The sequence below is a fragment of the Eleutherodactylus coqui genome, chromosome 9 (genome assembly GCF_035609145.1).
Source record: "Eleutherodactylus coqui strain aEleCoq1 chromosome 9, aEleCoq1.hap1, whole genome shotgun sequence".
Classification (NCBI taxonomy): Eukaryota; Metazoa; Chordata; class Amphibia; order Anura; family Eleutherodactylidae; genus Eleutherodactylus; species Eleutherodactylus coqui.
Window position 1 is genome coordinate 152,686,266 of NC_089845.1, and position 18,875 is coordinate 152,705,140.

General features: G+C 45.6%; 1 protein-coding gene across 2 annotated transcripts in view; it reads right to left on the reverse strand.

The window, feature by feature from the left end:
* Positions 1-2,006: 2,006 nt before the first annotated feature.
* The window catches only part of LOC136578538 (oocyte zinc finger protein XlCOF7.1-like), a 31,323-nt gene continuing 14,454 nt past the window's right edge, over positions 2,007-18,875 (reverse strand). Inside the window, exon 7 of one of the 2 annotated variants that reach the window (XM_066578674.1) lies at positions 2,007-3,501. In XM_066578674.1, coding sequence (XP_066434771.1) covers positions 2,513-3,501 — 989 coding nt within the window. In that variant the 3' untranslated portion in view covers positions 2,007-2,512. Of the gene's footprint in view, positions 3,502-18,019; positions 18,840-18,875 lie in introns of those variants that run through there. The other variant, XM_066578675.1, reaches the window with a different exon arrangement.

The following is an 18,875-nucleotide window of genomic DNA, read 5'->3' on the forward strand; positions in this document are numbered from 1 at the left end:
TTAACACAAGTTTGGTTCCTCCCGTAAATAATAATATAACAAACTGGATAGACAATATCATAAGCTCTATTGTACACGGAAATAGTATGGCTTTGACATATATATAGTATACAAATAAATAGAACCACTATGTATGCAGAATAGAGGTACACAACTAGGAGCACAACTTTGTAGCCAGAATGAACCACCGGCTCCGGGCAGCTATCCGTGTTAGGTTACAAGTGGAACGAGATGAATGTAGGATCTGTATGTGTCCTGTGAAGATTGGACTAGAGGACAAAGCAGGGCAAAGATAGTCCACAATAGTTTTCCTCCATGGATCCCGCTCACAGTCAAGTTCTGGGTTATATACAGTCAAGTTACATGATTAGGACCACTTCCTACTTTTGACTTCGTCAGTGTGTAGCTCATGTAGGAAGTGACGAGTCATAGGCTGGCTTGGTGGGCATATGAGGTGTGTGATAGGCCGTCTGCTCACATATCACTCGTTGTCATGGGTAAAAGGGTTGATCAGAGTTGCAAAAAGGCTTTTGGGCCAAGGGTGGCAGTATTTCTTAAACAGTGCAGATTGTGAACTGTTTGCATATCGCTGTGGTGAAAGTGCATTGTGAATGGACAAATGGCACCATTGGGAATAACCAACATGGACACTGCAGAGCATTGATGTGGGAGCTCAATGTCGGATACGAAGGTGCGCAAGAACCGACTATGATTGTTCTCAGTAAGAGAAACCAAGTAAGGCAGGATTGAGGAAGGATTTAGAGGATCTGAAAGCTTGCAAGAAGATCATGTATTTTTGTTAGTCATTAAAAGGTATCATATCTACAGGATTACTTGGTTTCTCTCACTGAGAACAATCACATATTTGCTCTACTGACTAACACCGTCCCGTACCAAACCTTTTTTTCAAGAACTAACTGATACACTACAATGGAGCAGCTCACCATGAAAATGAAGCAGGGGGCTACCAGATGTGTGTCTAAACAACAGTTCAGCGAACTATGAGGCTCCGAAGCAGATGGATGGTCACTGCACCTACGCTAACAAAGGTGCATCAGAAAAAAAGGCTTCAATTTGCACACCGATATAAAGTTGGCCCACTGCTGATAGGCAAAAGGTTGCCTTCTTCAACGAATAACATTGGTTCTTCAAATAACAAATTTCCGTTGGCGTGTCATGTGAGAAACACCAGAGAGCATACAACCACTGCTGAAAGAACACAAGCCGGTGGTGGCAGCGTTATGGTCTTGTGAATTTTTTTAGTGGCATTCCCTGGCCTCACTCATCCATGTGAAAGTTACTTTGAACTGATTTTGCTGTTAATCCATTCTTGCAGATCACACACACCCATACATGTGGTTTGTCTTCCATGGGGGAGATGGGATCTTTCATCAAGACAATGTGACATGTCACTCGGCTAGAAATGTCCACCAGTGGTTGGAAGAGGAAGAGCACGACCAAGACTTCCAAGTACTTCCCTCTTAATTCCCCAAAGTTGAACCCAATTGAGCATTTGTGGGACCACCTTGATTGTTGTGTTAACGGTATGGATCCTCTGCCACACCCCCTCTGGCAACTGTGGGATGCACTGCAGTCTGCATGTCTAGAAGTTGTCCATGCGGCACACAGTGATTACTCTGGATATTAGCTGGTGGTCATAACAATGTTACTTGAGTCTGTATACTCTAGGTGTTTGACACATCTTCTACCCAACAATAAATGCAGCGTCCCATAGGGAGACCCCGGTCACCTGACTTACGTGGGGAGGTGGGAGGACAGAGTGCTGACTTGCCACAGTGGCACTTACCTTGCTCCTTTCTGGAGGGACACATGCAACCAAGACCAGAGTAGCACCGCAGTATACCTTGGACACCCCTAGGATAGGAAATGCCCACCAAACTGAATAACAGGGGGGTAATTGTCACGCGTGATGCCACCATTCCTACACACACACCGGTATGACCCTCGGCAGATAAGTAATTTAGCCACAGACAGTTTTTTAGTACCACAGGTCTCTGCGAACGGTCAGAGCCCGGAATAAACTTTACTTGAATGAAGAATAAACCATATAAGGCATTTCAATGGTAGACTTTACAATGCAGGCAAATGAATAGACTTCAGAGATTAGTACCTTCACACGGCTCTTCCAGACTTAAAGACGCGCATGTGCGAACAGAAATTATAGACTTGCAGTACCTCCACCCAGCCTTGGAGACAGATATAGGGTGTACCTTTATGCTGCAGCTGTGCAACACTCACACTGGAAATGACAAGACAGCTTTGCACAGTGCATCAACACAAAACATACATGTATGACAATTATGGAGGGGACCAGGATGAAGTACTGAGTCATTACATAAACCCTGATTAATGCCTGAGAACCACCTAAAGTATTCCTGTAAAAGCGAATAGTGCTTTTTCACATTTCCCACGTTCCAAACCAGAATTTGGTTTCTGTTCTGTATGAATTCCCTGGTGTTTAACAAGATGCCTTTGATTACATTTCTCACATTCAAAACATGAATGCAGCTTCTGTCCTTAAGTGAATTCTTTTATGTCTAATAAGATCTGATTTACTTCTAAAGCATTTCCCACACAATGCACATGAATGTGGCTTCTCACCTGTGTGAATTTTCTCATGTTGACCAAGACTAGATTTATCTGTAAAGCATTTTCCACAATGTGAACAACAATATGGTCTCTCTCCTGTGTGAATTCTCTGATGTTGACTAAGTTTTGATTTATATAAAAAACATTTACCACATTCAGGACATGAATACAGCTGCTCTCCTGTGTGAATTCGTTCATGTCTAGCAAGATGTGATTTATTTGTAAAACACTGCCCACATTCTGAACATGAATGTGGTATGGGACTTCTCTCATGCGCATTAAGACTTGATTTACCTGCAAAGCATTTATCACACAGTAAACATGTAAATGACTTCTCTCCTGTGTGAGTTCTCTCTTGTTGAATAAGGTTTGATTTTTCTGCAAAACTTTTCCCACATTGTGAACATGAATACGGTTTTTCTCCTGTATGGCTTCTCTCATGTCTAATAAGTTTTGATCTATGTAAAAAACATTTCCCACACATAGGACATGAATACGGCTTCACTCTTGTGTGAATTCTTTGGTGTTGCTCAAGATTTGATTTACATGCAAGACATTTTCCACATTTTGGACAGGAATACAGCTTATTCCCAATGAGACAACTTCTGTGCATACAAGGACTGGAGCTTTTTGTAAACTGTTGTCCACATTCAACACATTGAATGCTATTCTCCTCTTCCTGACCCGCACTTGTGGTAACAATCTGTGATTGGTCAGCAGAAGGTTCCCCATGATTAGGGGGATTAGATGATAGATCTGTACTGTGAAGTCCTGGATGTACATTAAGGGTAATGATGTTTTCTCCTGAAGTGTGCTGTGAGATATCTTCATCTTCTACTGTATAACTTGCTGATAACATGAAGTTTCCCTCAGAGTTTTTACTGGGATTTTCTGTTGGGATTAAAAATGAATTTTTAAATCTTTTTCAAACTACAAAAATAACATTTTAACTTTGCTGTTAGTCTAGAAAAAGCTGTTTTGCTGCAGTCTTTTCTTTAGCTAAAGCCAGATTTAAATCCAGCAGGAAGATGTTATTCTTTTGTACTTCCAATTTCTTTAAAATTCACAACTGGCTTTAGCAGCAAAAACACTACAAAAACGGTATGTGTGATTCCAGCACAAGGCCTTATTCACACGACCGTATATACGCAGCTATTTAGCTGCGTCCAAAAATTGCGACCATCTGAAGCACTGTATTACAATTAGAGATGAGTGAACGTACTCGTTAAGGGCGATTTCGCAATCGAGCATCGCTATTTTCGAGTACCTGACTACTCGGGTGAAAAGATTCGGGTGCGCCGGAGGTGAGCGGGGGGTTGCAGAGGGGAGTGGGGGGGGGGGGGGGAGGGGGAGAGAGAGAGAACTCTCCCTGTTCCCCACTGCTACTCCCCGCTCCACCACGCCGCCCCCTGAATCTTTTCACCCGAGTAGTCAGGTACTCGAAAATAGCGATGCTCGATTGCGAAATCGCCCTTAACGAGTATGTTCGCTCATCTCTAATTACAATGTATTCATTCAGATGAGTGACTTTTAGCTGCATACAAAATTCGCACTGGCAAAAATAGCACATCCTCGTCCCTATTCGGTCGCCAATTTTATACGCTGCGTCCAAAGATAGGTCTTGTCCTATCTTTGGCCGAGATATGCTGGTAGCTCCTATAGACTCCTACGAAAGCTGAAGAAAAAAGGAAGGGGAGGGAGTTTAGCTGCGTCTAATACTGGGAAATAAAGAGAGCGGGCGCTATATAAGCATTAGCACTCATTCAAAAATGTAATGCTGATCATGGGATTTCTGCGCTGCAGTCTATTTTTTTGCTGATGCGCAGCAGCTATCCCCTGTGAATGGCAGAAAATATGCAGCTAAAGATCGGGACTTGATCACGGCTATTCTTCATTCATCCGATTTTACAGCATGTACGGGCCACTGTAAAACTGCATACGGTCGTGTGAAAGAGCTCTAAGGGTGCCAGAGGCAGAACAAGTATTGTTTAAAAAATCTTTCAAATGAGTGAAAGTGAACAATAATCGTTCGGTCTAAACGAAAACCAACAACCGAATGATAATCATTCACTTTTTGTTCATTTTATGCAGGCAGAAAAATCATTGTTGGCTCATTCACTTATAGTTCAGTTTAAACAGCAATCTTTCAGTCCTTCTCATTCATTTATGCAGCGAATGTGAAAGACTGAATGATTTGGAACGATTTCTCGTTTGAACGAGCCAACAATGTATCTGCCTGGCTGAACGAGAGTGAACAAGTGAGCGATGAAGTCGCTCAATCAGTCAAATGATAATCGTCTTGTCTAAAAGGACCTTTAGAAAACTTTATATAACATAAATGCAGAAAACAATATTCAGTTTTTGATACACAATAAAAGGGATTGTCCAAGACTTTAGGGATTTTTTCTATTGGTGACCTATCCTCAAGGTAGGTCATCAATAGAGGATTGGCAGGAATTCACTGCTTGGGATCCCCACTGATCAGTTCATTCCTGGGACCACTGTCAGCGCAGGAAGTAGATTGCGACATCTGTATTACAGCAGCCTGGTTTGGTAATGCAGGTGCAGCTCCCATTGAATATGAACTGTGCCTGCACTACCAAACCGGGTCACTGCAATATGGACAAAGTGATGTGCAATGCACTGTCTGTACTTACAGCAATGCTGGGATCATACTAATCCAGTTCCCTGCTCCCACACTGTAACTGGTGGAAGTTGGTGCTTGGTCAATCAGTCTCTTTTCTTCAGTCAGTGCACGCACTCCCATGAAGAATGGTGGGAGTCAGACTGACTGACGGAGCACAGCCTTCCACCAGTAACAGCATCACAACTGGTTAAATAAGAAAAGCACATCCCCAGCTTCCTAGTTGCCTTTCCTATAAGTACCATAATTTGGTTTAAAAAGCAAATTTCTGACATTGAAAATATTGTAAAGTTTCTTAAAATTAAATTGCCTACTCCCCCCTCCGTGCCTTTACTGTCCAATTAAGTCCCAAAGGACTCTCACCCTAGCCAACGTCAAGACCACGACCAATCCAGAAACAAGGGGATGTCATCAAACACACCTTTGCACCGGTAGTTCAAGACTGCATAAAAACCTTTGCCCCGTTCCACCATTTTGTCCTCCCAATAGAGATCTTAATGGATAATCAGAAGACGCAGTGCTCAGCGATGTTAGATTCAGGAGCTGGAGCAAACTTCATGGACTTAAAATTTGTTCTTGACAAAAACATTGCCACGAGGCCTAAGCCCATACCGATTGATATAGAAACCGTGGATGGGTCACCCTTGTCCTTGGGACCTGCCACACGGGAGACAATCGAACTGGAGCTCCACATGAGACCTAACTATCAAGAAACGATCAGCTTCCAGCTCATCTCGTTCCCTAAATTTCCAGTGATTCTCGGGATCTCCTGGTTCTCTACTCATAGTCCGTCAATCAAGTGGGAAACAAAGACCATTGCCTTCCCTTCAGAATACTGTAAAGAGAACTGCCAGATGACACAATGCGGCCCCAAACCACTGCAAGACCTCGAGGATGGTCAACAAGACTTTTGAGAAATTACCAGTTCACTACAAGATGCTTAGGGATGTCTGCAGCAAGAAGAAAGCTAACCAGTTGCCATCTCACCAGCAATATGAATGTCCTATTGAGCTGCTCCCAGGATCTTCTATTCCATTTGGGCATATCTACAACCTCTCTGAACCAGAGTTAAAGACCCTTTGGGAACATTTGGATGAAAATCTAAAGAAGGGCTTCATCCAGCCCTTCTCCTCCCCGGTAGGAGCATCCATTTTCTTTGTTAAAAAGAAAGATTCTACACTTCGATCGTGCATTGATTACCGGGAACTAAACAAGATTACTATTAAGAATTGCTAACCTCTCCCGCTAATCCCAGAACTGCTGGAAAGGCTTCGGGCAGTCAATGTCTTTACTAAACTGGACCTCAGAGGAGCAAATAATCTGGTACAGATTTTTCAATGACTTATGAAAAATGACTTATTATTTTCAATGACTTATTTCGGGACCTGTTGGATCAATTCATAGTGGCATATCCCAATAGCATCCTCATCTTCTCTGACAATTTGGAGGGACATCACAGGCACGTTTGGGTGGTCTTGAAACAACTCCAAAGGAATAATCTCTACATAAAGCAAGAAAAGTGTGAGTTTGAACAGACCCAAATGCAATTCCTGGGATACATTATCTTCCCAGTAGTCTTAAGTAAACATCCCAGCAAGTTTAAAACCATCCTGCATTGGCCCAGTCTAAGAAATTTGAAGGAAGTACAGCGCCTGATTGGTTTTGCAAACTTCTAGAGAAGATTTATCAAGGACTTCTCAAAAGTCATCTCTCCCATAACCTCTCTTACAAAGAAAGAAAACACAGACGTTTTCCTGGTCCCCGGAGGTACAAGCTGCTTCGGAGAAACTAAAGATTCTGTTTACTTCATCACTATTACTGATTCACCCAAGACCAGAATTTCCTTTAATCGCGGAGATAAGACGCTTCCGACTCCACTGTAGGAGTTGGCCTATCATTATGAGTCAGAGTTAAGATGTAACTGCATCCTTGTGCATTTCTGTCCTACAACCTATCACCCACAGAAAACAACTATGATGTCCGGAACAAGGAACTTCTTGTCATCAGGGTGGCTTTCACTGAATGGAGGCACCTCTTGGAAGCAGCCCATCAGCCAGTAACGGTTCTTACTGACCATAAAAATTAAGGATTTTTCCGTATTGTCAAGAGGTTATCTGTAAGACAAGCATGATGGGCCCTGTTCATCTCCAGGTTTAATTTCACTGTGTCCTACCGCCCCAGTTCCTGAAACGGCAAGGCAGATGCATGGTCCAAAGTATTTTTTTTAGAGCCTGAGGAGAAGTCAAATACAGATTTCACAATTCTTTCTACTAAAAATTTTTTTGGGCATCCTGCATTCTGAGGACCTTCTACAAAGCTTAAGGGAGGCTGCAAAAGTGACCCTTTCCTGAGTTGTCCTTCTAAGGATGTGAAGCTCTCTTCAAGAATGGACTTTGGAGGCGAGAAAGCCAATTAGACATTCCCGAGGCTGGTTCAATCGAAGTCCTGAAACTGGTCCACAATTCCAAGCAGGCCAGTCACCTTGGGGTCACAAAGACTCTGGAACTCCTGCTTCATTCCTTCTGGTGGCCTGAATACAAAGATATCTCACCTCTTGCGAGGTGTATGCACGGGATAAGACACCACAAGCTCACCCTCTGGGATTCCTACAGCCCTTTTCAGTCCCATCCAGGCCATGGGGATCTATTTCAATGGATTTTATAGTTGACATGCCCCCCCTCGAAAGCAATGACTGCCATTCTTGTGGTTGTGGACCGATTCACGAAGATGGCTCACTTTATCCCCATAGAAAAGACTCCCACTGCTAAGCACACTGTTGAGTTGATGATCCAGGAAGTTTTCCGGCTACATGGAATTCCCAATGATGTGGGAGTTTAGTTCACTTCAAAGTTCTAGAGACCCTTCTGCACAGCCCTGGGAACGACCGTGAATCTCTCCTCTGCATTTCATCTAACGGCCAGACCGAGAGAATAAACCAGACCCTGGAGCGCTGCTTCATCTGCCATCTCCCGGACGACTGGTTGGATTATTTATTAACAACAGAGTTCACCTACAACAATGCCAAACACAGCTCAACCACCCAGAGCCTGTTCTATGCTAACTATCGTATGCCTCCTGTCTTTGTTGTGGACCTTCCTCTCAACACCCCTGTCCGACGGTCAATCACAGAATGACAGAGTTAGCTGAAGCTCAGAAGAAGTTGAAGGAAGCCTAGCGGGAAGCCCAGGGTATCTATAAGAAAGCGGCAGAAAACACGGCCAAGCGGTCCCGATCTTCCAAGCTGGAGCAGTGTGGTTGTCCACTAAGAATCTTAAGGCCCATGTACCCTCGCCTAAACTTGGTCCAAGATTCATCGGGCCCCTTCACAATCTCAGCGAGGGTCAGCCAGGTGGCATTTCGCTTGAAACTCGCATGCAGCCTGAGAACTCACCCCATTTTCCATTTGCTCTTATTAAAGCAGTTTCAGAATACCTTCACGGGAAGACAACTGCCTCCCCTTTTGTGAAGATTCAGGGGCATGCCGAGTTTGTGGTACAAGAAATCTTGGACTCCCAAAGGCACTGAGTAAAACTTCAGTACCTGGTGCAGTGGCAGGGATACAGACCAGAGAACTCCTGTGAGCCAGAGAAAAATGTGCATACTCTGAGGCTCACAAAGGAGTTTCACAAGAGGTACCCCGGTAGACCAGGCCCTGGGACGTCCGGAGGCCATCCTCGAAGATCCCCAGTAGAACTTATGGACACTTACTTTGAAGGAGGGGGGTGTGATTAGCAGAAGCCCCCTCCTAGTAGTGATGTCTCAGATCAGTGAAGCAATAAGGCTGAGGTTCTCTCGCTAGGATGACAGCTGGAAATGCTTCATTAACAATATATGTCAATGCGTTTTGGTGCGTGCAGGCACCTTTCTCAAGCTAGACAGACATGTACAACAACAGGCATTTAAATAGTTTTTACCACGATGCACAGAGCCGCCCCTGTTTACCATTAGGTACTGCATCCTCTTCATGGTGGAGCACACACGTGCCTTCTACCGGTCATGTGATGGTTTCCCTGGCACAAGATCACGTCACGGTCTGACGTGCCCGCCACACCACCCCCTTCATCGAGCAGAGTGGGAAAAACTTTGAAGCTGCCAAAGGTAAAAACTATTTAAATGCCTGTTGTTGTACATGTCTGGCTGGAAAAAGGTGCTTGTGCACACCGAAACGTGTTGCCATATACTGTTAATAAAGGAGCATTTTCAGCTGTCATCCTGGCGAGATGACCTAAGCCTTGTTGCTTCACTGCTCTGAGACATCACTACTAGGAGGGGGCTTCTGCTAATCACACCCCCCTTCTTTAAAGTAAGTGTCCATCGGATCTACTTGGGATCTTTCTTGGCATATAGTATTGCTTGTTTTTTAAGCCATCCTAGGAGCGCAGGATTTTTTAAATTTATTTTTCTTCTGTTCATGTTTTCTGATTAGGCTCATTATAAAAACCTGACCCTGACACTGCACCAGTGTGTTACTATTGTGCTCCATTGTCTTTATCAAGGTGCATCTATTAACCTGCGCCTTTCCTGCAAACTGTGACTACCTGCTGACGACTCTTGGCTCTCCTTCCAACTATGCTTTCAACCTCATCTATTTGTACTGCAACCAAGTCTTCCCACTAATGACCCCTGGCTTTCCATCAGACTACGCTTTCCACCTCATCCATTTGCACTGCAAATGTGACTACCTGCTGACAACTCTTGGCTCTCCTCCGGACTACTCTCCAGTCCTGCACATCTACTACACCCACGGCTCCTATCCAGCGCCAATAAGATGTTACACTCCCCTTGATTTGGTCTGATCAGGTGCATGTGCTTCTGGCAAAGTGCATGCAGACTGGATTATATCTAGGTGTGCTTTCGCTGAGTCTTTGTGCAGTGTGCATGTGCGAATTCTCGACACAAACTCAAAGCCTACATTTATGGCTTCTTTAGCGCATAAGTGTGGCGCTCAACCTGATGGTAGTCTTTTTGTAGGCACAAGGTAATGTGCCAGGGTCATTAGGCACACTCATTTATAAAGCACATTATTTTTAATGACTTTTCGGGATGTTTTTGGTCCGGCTCATAAGCTTAATGCTGTGCTCATTGCTGTCACTATATTTCCCCATAGATGTGCAGTTGTAAGCAAATCAGGCAAAACTTAAGAAATACATAGCTTGTCTTCAAGGCACAGAGCCCCTACCTAATAATGCTTCCTCTGATATACCGTATTTTTCCATGTATAAGACGCATCCACTTTAAGCCAAAACTGACTAAAAGGGATTGAAATATAGGGATTGGAAATGCGTTGCACAGGTGCAAACACTGATGAGCAACCACTCCTCTCAATATGTGGTAGGTGGGTGTATATTTGGCTGGTTTAAAAGTCAGCTGGCTGGACATAAAGGCATTCCACAGCCAGCAAGCAGCGGAGAGGGAGTGTAGCAAAACTGAACTCTTTCCCCACCTGAATGGGCGTTAAAACGGGAGATGCAACCGTGACTTGGTCATGGCTGCCTCTCGTTCATGCGAGTAACGCATCGCCTGGCATTCCGTTCTTGCTTTTTTAACAACTTTCACTATGCAAGATAAATATTGCAATATTTTAGCAGTTCGGACATTTACGTATACCAAACGTGTTTTTACGTAAACTGGATTTTTTTTATGGAAAAAAAAAGGGGGTGGGTTGAATTCTTACTTTGTATTTTAATGTGAAAGAAACTTTACTAAGTCTTAAACTTGTGATCATTTGATCACTTGCACTTTCACTATTTCTCTCTATGTGTTTTTTTATTACAATGTCACCAAATGTAAGTGCAAGTTCCCAAAGTGAAGTTTTTTTTCTTTTTATTTTAAGATTTTTGTTATTATAGAAAAGAAAAAACTGCAAAATCATCATCAAATCTCCTCCTTTTTCGTGCAGGCACATATTTAGCATGAACTCTACTTAACCAGAATCAATGTGCCTAAATCATGGGGCACGGGGGTTTTCAAACCTATAAAAAAAAAAGTTACCCATTCTCCCTTAATGCACAGGTCACCTTCTTCCTATATGCCCTGAGGCTGCCTACACATAGGTGAGCGCAATATTGCAGAATTGAACATGCGATGTTTGCACGCTTGCAAGGTGTTTTCAGAGAAAAACATTTTGCATTAGACTCAAACAGGAGATGGCGATTTCCTGAGTCATGTCCAGCCCCCTCTCAAATAGCCTAAATACTGCCCACCTGAGCTAGGTACTGCAATTGGCTATTTTGGGGAAAAGATCAGAGAATGGTTGCTTATTTTCTTCTTTGCTATTTTTGGCAAGCTTCAGTCATGACTTCCCAGCTAAATGCTGTACTTCTCAACTGGATAATTTCTTGTTCTTTTGGCGAGCGGCGTAGCATGTTGCTGGGGGTGCATCCTCTGCATTCAGGCCTGTGTCGTCGTAAGAATTTCTGCCGTATTGACAATGGGCCATATGAAGTGGAGTTAGAGCAGACACAAAGTGATCCTTTGGAACCACAATATTACCCACCACTTGGCAGGCCTCCACCCTCTGGGTGCTTATTTCTCATGGCTAGTGAATTATGTGCCTTGGCATAAGAATGTCTCGAAGACAAGCAGTGATTACTTGAAAGCCCACCTTTTGTTTGTCTGTATCCCATATTTTTAAAGATATTACCACAAATGTTAAGTGATTGTCTAGTACGCACTTCAGATGGCTTGAGGTATGTTTCCCAATGTCCTTGTTTGAATTAGTATTCTTTTTTTTTTGGTATAGGTTAGCTTTTTGGGGAACATTAAGGCTGGGTTCACACAGGGCGGATTTGCTGCAGTTTGCCGTTGCATATCCGCACTGCGGCAAAACCGCTGTGTTTGCAGTGCAATGCAGTACAAATGTGTTTGGGCAAAAACGGGAATTTTTCTTACCGATAATTCCCTTTCTTGAAGGCATCATGACAGCATACACCTGGAGGTTGCTCACCTGCTGACCTGATGGGACAGGAAGAGGCAGAACATAAAAGGCACCTCCCCTCCACCAAACACCAGTGCGTTCCAAATAACCACAGTGACAGAATACTTAACCAGAAGGTGTGTTTATTGGCATCACACACCTTAGACCAAGAAATTATAAGTATACACATTACCTCATGTGTTAAACAAACAAGGGTAACCGTGTCGGTAGGGGGGGGGGGGGGGGGAAGCCCGTATGCTGTCATGATGCCTTCAAGAAAGGGAATTATCGGTAAGAAAAATTCCCGTTTTCCCTCCAACATCATGACAGCATACACCTGGAGGAATACCAAATAACTGGCATGGGCTTTTTTAGGGAGGGATTACTGCTTGAAGCACCTTCCTCCTGAAGGTTGCATCCTCACTAGATTTTAATGTCCAGCCTATAGTGTTTAATAAACGTATGACTAGAAGTCCACGTGCCTGCGTTACAAATCTGTTCGATTGAGGCGTGCGCTCTTTCTGCCCAGGAAAATGCCACCGCCCAAGTGAAGTGGGCTTTCAAACCTTCTGGGGGAGGAATGCCCTTGGCCTTGTAAGCCTCCTGGATGGCTCTTCTGAGCCACCTGGCTATTGAATCTCTAGAAGTGGCCTTCCCTTTTGACTGCCCCTGAAACTGAACGAAAGTTTGTCAGTCTTTCTGCAACTTTCCATTGCCTCAAGGTACGCTAATGCAGCTCTTTTAACGTCAAGATTATGGAGCCTCTGCTCCTTTTCGTTTTTAAAATTTAGACAAAGGCTGGAATGACTATTGGCTGGCCTCCGTGGAATTCTGACAAGACTTTGGGTTGGAGGGAAGGGTCTAAGGAGAATACGATCCCATTGGGGTGCATAGTCATATATGGGGCCCTTTGCGAAAGGGTCTGAATTTCGCCCACGCACATAGCCGACATAACTGCCACAAGGTGGGCTACCTTGTACGTCAGCAAGGCGATGGATAGGTTTCTTATAGGTTCAAACGGGGGAAAATCGCAGAAGGCCTGAAGGACTATAGTCAGATCCCAGGGGGGGCACCATCAGCCTTATGAATGGATGCAGTCTACTCGCCCTTCTAGGAAATTTCCTGATCCCCTTGTGCTCAGCAAGCGTGAGATCAAAGAATGCCCTCAAAGCCACTACTTGGGCTTTGAGGGAATCTGGACTCAACCCTTTATCCGGGCCTGCCTGGATGAAATTTAAAATTTTTACGAATGTCTGACTGGATGTCCTGACCCATCCATTCTGAGAATTTTTTCCCGACTTTGGAATAAATCTTTTCCGTCGAGGGCATAAGGCTTTCGCACATAGTGGAAACCCCATTAGATGATAGACCCTTTTCTAAGAATTTCACCCGTTCAAGATCCAGACTGTAAGCCTGAACTTGTGAACCTCCGGGTAGAGCAGAGGACCCTGCAGCAATAGGTCCAGTCTTGACGGAAGATGGAGAGGCTCTCCCACTGACAGATCTCAGGAGAGGAAACCAAGGTCTTTTGGGCCAATAAGGCGCTACTAACGTTACTAACAGCCTTGGCCGCAGTAATTTTCTTAGGAGTAGCGGAATCAGGGGTAAAGGGGAAAAAGCGTAAGCTAAGTCCCAAACCCAGGGGTGAGAGGGGGCGCCCGTGCCTAAGGCTTGTTTCTCCGAGTCTCGGGAAAAGAGAAGAAGGCAATTGGTATTTGCGCTCCACGCAAGCAAAACTATTTCGGGTACCCCCTATTTGTCCCGAGTAGGCTAAACACTTCGGGATGGAGTCCCCACTCTCCTGCGTCCGCTTTCTTCCTGCTTAGAAAGCCCGCAACTGAATTCTCGGCTCCTTTTATACGGAAGGCCGACAGTTACTTAGTTGTGAGTTCCGCCCATTGAAGGAACCCTCCCGCCAAATGCTGAAGTAGAGGATTCCTGGTGGTACCCTGGTGGCGAATGAGTGGCACTGCCATCATGTTATCAGAAAAAATCCTCACATGCTTCATCCCTAAACGGTTTGCAGGCTACGTCGGGTTTCCCAAACCTCATTACGTTCTCTAACGTTAGATAACCTGGATCTCTCATGAGGGTCCTATGTACCCTGTATATGGCCACCTTCAAAAGGTGACCCCTCACCCTTTTGCGCTGGCATCAGTTATCGCGGGGGTCCCCATTAAAAGGTTGTCTGAGGACAACCGCCAGCGGAGTGAGGATCTAGCCCTAGTGGAAATAGGGATTGTCCTGTCAAGTGAGGACTGACTTGTCCCCATTCTGGAGGATAAGTGTCTGGAGATCACAGCTGTGGAACTGGGCCCAGGGAACCACTCCAATGCATGAAGTTATTAGCCCCAGGATCCGCATCGCCTCTTATTGAAACTGTAGATTTTTTATATAGAGCAGAACATTCTCTAGAATGAGCTGTTTCCTTAGAGGAGGAAGGGATGAACATTGGAGACGAAAATCCAAAATGACTCCCAGGAATTTTTTCCTGGTGTCCGGATCCATGTTGGATTTCAAATCATTAATGATCCAGCTCAGAGCCTTAGATAGCTGAAGCGTGGACCCCCAGTGTGACCTCAGAATAGTGAGGGGATCTGCCACCAGCAGGAAACCATCTACTGAGCTATGCCCCCTTTCAGATGGGGGATGATGATAATCCCGCGATTGTGCAGAAAGGCTACCATTTCAATCACCCCTTTGGAAAAGATCCGTGAAGCAGAGGAGATTCCAAAGGGAAGGCGCCATTCTCTGCGCAAATTTAGGAACTTTTTGCGAGTTGACATAATTGGGGATGTGATAATACTCATCCTTTATGTCAATCGTAGCCATAACGTTATCCCTACCAATCAGGGGGGGGTTGCGGTTCTGATAGTCTCCATCGGTGGGAGCCATCTGGTTGGGAACCAGAAAGAGAGGGGAGTAAAACCCTTTCCCCCATTCCGTCTTAGGGATGGGGATAACTGCACCGATATCCAGCACGATTTGTTCACCCTTAAGTAGAGCCTGCTCTAGGGTTGGTGCCTGGATGACGGTCGCGGTGGGACCGGAAGCCCATACTTGGACCCAGGCCCACACAGTCCCCCGAGGTTAAAATGAATCTATTTGGAGGGCGGGGTTCTAGCTCAAATCTTGTACCCCTCCGCCATCAGGCCTGCGCTTGTGGGATCGATTCCTGTCATTATGATCGTTTCCCAGCGTGTGGTAGGCACCGTCAGTAGCTATGTTTCTCCAACTAGTGCACAAATGAACTAATCTTCTGCTCACTGGGCATGACGATGCAGGTTGAGGGACAACAGTAAGAGCCTTACCACTTCCTCCGGTCTTTCCTTTCCCCACGTATGTTGTAGACGAGGGACATGGAATGAAGGCACTTTTTGCGGGGTCTGATGACTTGCCGCCCCGAAAGGGTAGGGTACACAACCTATTTTTGGAGGTTATGTCTCCTGACCACTACTTTACCCCTGGCCGTGTTGGATAGGGCTGCCACGCGGGCTTCGAAGTGGACCGTAGAAGCTGACCTAGTCAAACCGCCATAGAGCGAGCCACCAAGGTGGCCGCAGTATTAGCTTTATAATGAAACTGGACGTGGACCAAGCCTTACGCATGGTTATGTCTACTTTGTTGTCCATGGAGTCCTTTAAGTGGGACGTATCCTCAGATGGTAGTCCAGTTCTTTTAGACACCATAGAGATAGCTGTGTCAACATTTGGCGTCTCCTCAAGGATAGCCACTTCATTGTCTGCAAATAAAGGACACTCCTAAAATTCTTTTAGAAATTAACGGAGCTTGATCCATACAATTCCAATCATTAAGGATCAATGGTTTAAGTGTAGATTTACGTTGTGGAAGCAGACTCGCAACATGACGTCCTGCACAGTGCAAGGTTTCTCTGTTAGCGTTTTTTCGAGATTCCCCAAGATCTTCAAGATCGAATTCTTCTGCCATGTCAGAGTCGGACTCTAACACTGCCGGAGCAGACCTTCTTGTGGCCCCTAAGGGCCCTGGTTGGAGGTCCGAGAGGTAGGACTGTTTCTTCCCGGACAACTGACTGGATTTCAGACATGGGGGAAAGATTTTACTTCCTGCAGAATTTTCGCTGAGCAGGAAGCGCATAATGTTTTAGAATAGGAGTCGTCAAGTTTTGTAAGCATATTGGATGCTTTTTACTTCTCCTCTTAGCCCCCCTAGGTTTTTGAGTATCCCTGTCGTACATGACAAGGGAGAGCTCTGTTAGTAAGGGAAGTGTAGTGCAGGTGTCTGTAGGTTGGCCCACAGGACCACTTACAGTTTGGAGATTCTCTGGGTCCTCTCTTGGCCGACATCCTGCACTTATGGGATCCATTCCTGTCCTTAGAATCGATTCCCAGCGTGAAAAGAAAAAACACCAGCCGCCTGGTGCAGGGGCTTTAAATTTTGAATCTGGCACCAAGCCGCGCCAGGCCACGCCCCTTGGTGTGTTCCATCGAGGCCACGCCCTCTTGCGGAGCATCTGGCGTCACACTCCTTGTGTTTCGCCCGCTACAGCCGGGACCCAGAGATTGCGGTCGCCGCCTGGTTGACGGCCGCGGTGGTGCCGGAAAGTTCGTCCTTGGACCCAGGCCCACGCAGTCCCCGGTTCGCACCCAGATGAGGTACTTCCCACTGGGGCAAGCGGGGCTGCCAGAAGAGGATATCTTAGAGATGGCAGCTGCTGCCTGAATGACGGCCGCAGTGGTGCCGGAAAGCCCATCCTTGGACCCAGGCCAACGCAGTCCCTGGTTAGCTCCCAGATGAGGTACTTCCCACTGGGGCAACCGGGGCTGCCAGAAGAGATGCCGCCGCTCACCGGTAAGTCCTGGAACCTCCGGCATGGGACAGCATCGCTGGAGCTCTGCCGCTGCTGTCCTGGAGGGACAGGAAAAGCACTGGTGTTTGGTGGAGGGGAGGTGCCTTTTATGTTCTGCCTCTTCCTGTTCCATCAGGTCAGCAGGTAAGCAACCTTCAGGTGTATGCTGTCATGATGTCGGAGGGAAAAGCTGTTCTCACAGGACGGATTTTTTCTGCACAGTCGCAGTGCGGAAATGTAACTGCGGCGCAGTTTTTCATGACGCAGCATGTCCATTCTTTTGTCTTTTCCGCAGCGCTTTTTTGTCCATAGACCTCTATGGACGCAGCAAAATCCGCTGCAAAAGTAAAAAAGCGCTGCGGAAAAAAACGTTTGCGGATTTTTCCGCAAGAAAATCCGCAAGACAAAAATAACCTTTGAAGCTTCTGCGGCAAAACCGCAACGGAAAAAATGCAGCAAAACCGCAACAAATCCGCCCTGTGTGAACCCAGCCTACATGTCTGAAGCTCAATTCTATTTGTTTTGTATTCAAAATGTACAACAGTGCAGGCAAATAACCCCTAGTGTGTAATTAGGCTGTCATTGCCTCTTTTGGTACTGGAGTACAAAAGTTGTCTGCTTTAGATTTTGCAATCCCTTTCCAGAGTCCGATCGTTTTTAATTGCTTCAATATCCATAATTACGTTTAACATTCACAAATGTAGGCAATTCTCTATCGGAACTCTGGAAATTGGTTGCTAGATCGTTGAGCTACATGCAGTTTGGGCACAAATGTGAACTATTAGAGGCCTATCCATTGCATAGACCCTCAACAGTTCTCGCACCTATTACCTTAAGTTGGGTGCTGTGTGGCTTCAGCAGTTGGCCGGGCATCAGAGACTTTAAGAAGCTAACCATAGATTTCTCCTTAAGGCATAAACAAAGCTAAATTCCAGGCGTTAAACACAGTCTAGGCCTTTGGACACCCTTTACCAGAAAGTGTATCCTTTAAGTGCAATAGTGAACAGGCATAAAACAAAAATATTTGAAACCTTTCTTCCTTTTAATACAACAAAAAAAAACAAAAAAACACACACACCAGCTTGCAGAAACAATGAACCAGAAAAGAAATGTAATGCAAACAGTCCTACTAAGCAGTCCAATGCACTTATAGTGCCAAAAACATAGGTGCATGGCTCTCCACAGCCCCTTGTGTAAGGCCATCTGTTGCAGTCCTTTGGGAGGGACCAGGTAGGTAGACAATGTGATGGTGGTGGTGGGATGGGTACACTGGCCCTTCAGGGGCCAGGCTGTAATAGACTCATTGTATTTGGCCATGTAACTGGGCTGGGTGTGCTGGTGGTGGAGCCTGGGTGTGCTGGGGGGCTTGCATGGTTGGGTGGAGGGTAATGTTCAGGCGGAATTGGTAAATTCCATCGAACAGAATTCGCACACTGCTTGGGTCAACCGACAGCTCTATAAGCGTCATAATCGCCGCTTGCAGGGGTAGGTGCACCTCCGTGGGTAGCATACGCATACTGGACGCCACACTCATAGCAAAGTGGTCCACCCAGTCTTGCTGTCTTTGGTCCTGCAGGAAGTCCAGGATCTGCTTGTCCACCATCCTGCCAACTATTGGCTCCTCCCGGGTCCTGCGTGGGCGAATACGGGCCCGTGGTTGGTATGGCCTCTGCGACGGCCCCGGAACAGTGCAGAGGCCTAGCTCTTTCACATCTTTTACATCCTTAACGTCCCCCAATGAGTTGCCTGCCGGCGTGGTTTTAGGAGAGCTTGTGGGCTGTGTCCCTGGGCTCTTGCAGTCACTATCGGGATTTTCTCCCTCTTCAGAGTTGTCCTTTGTCCTAAACATAATAACATTATGATTAATGACTTTTAAA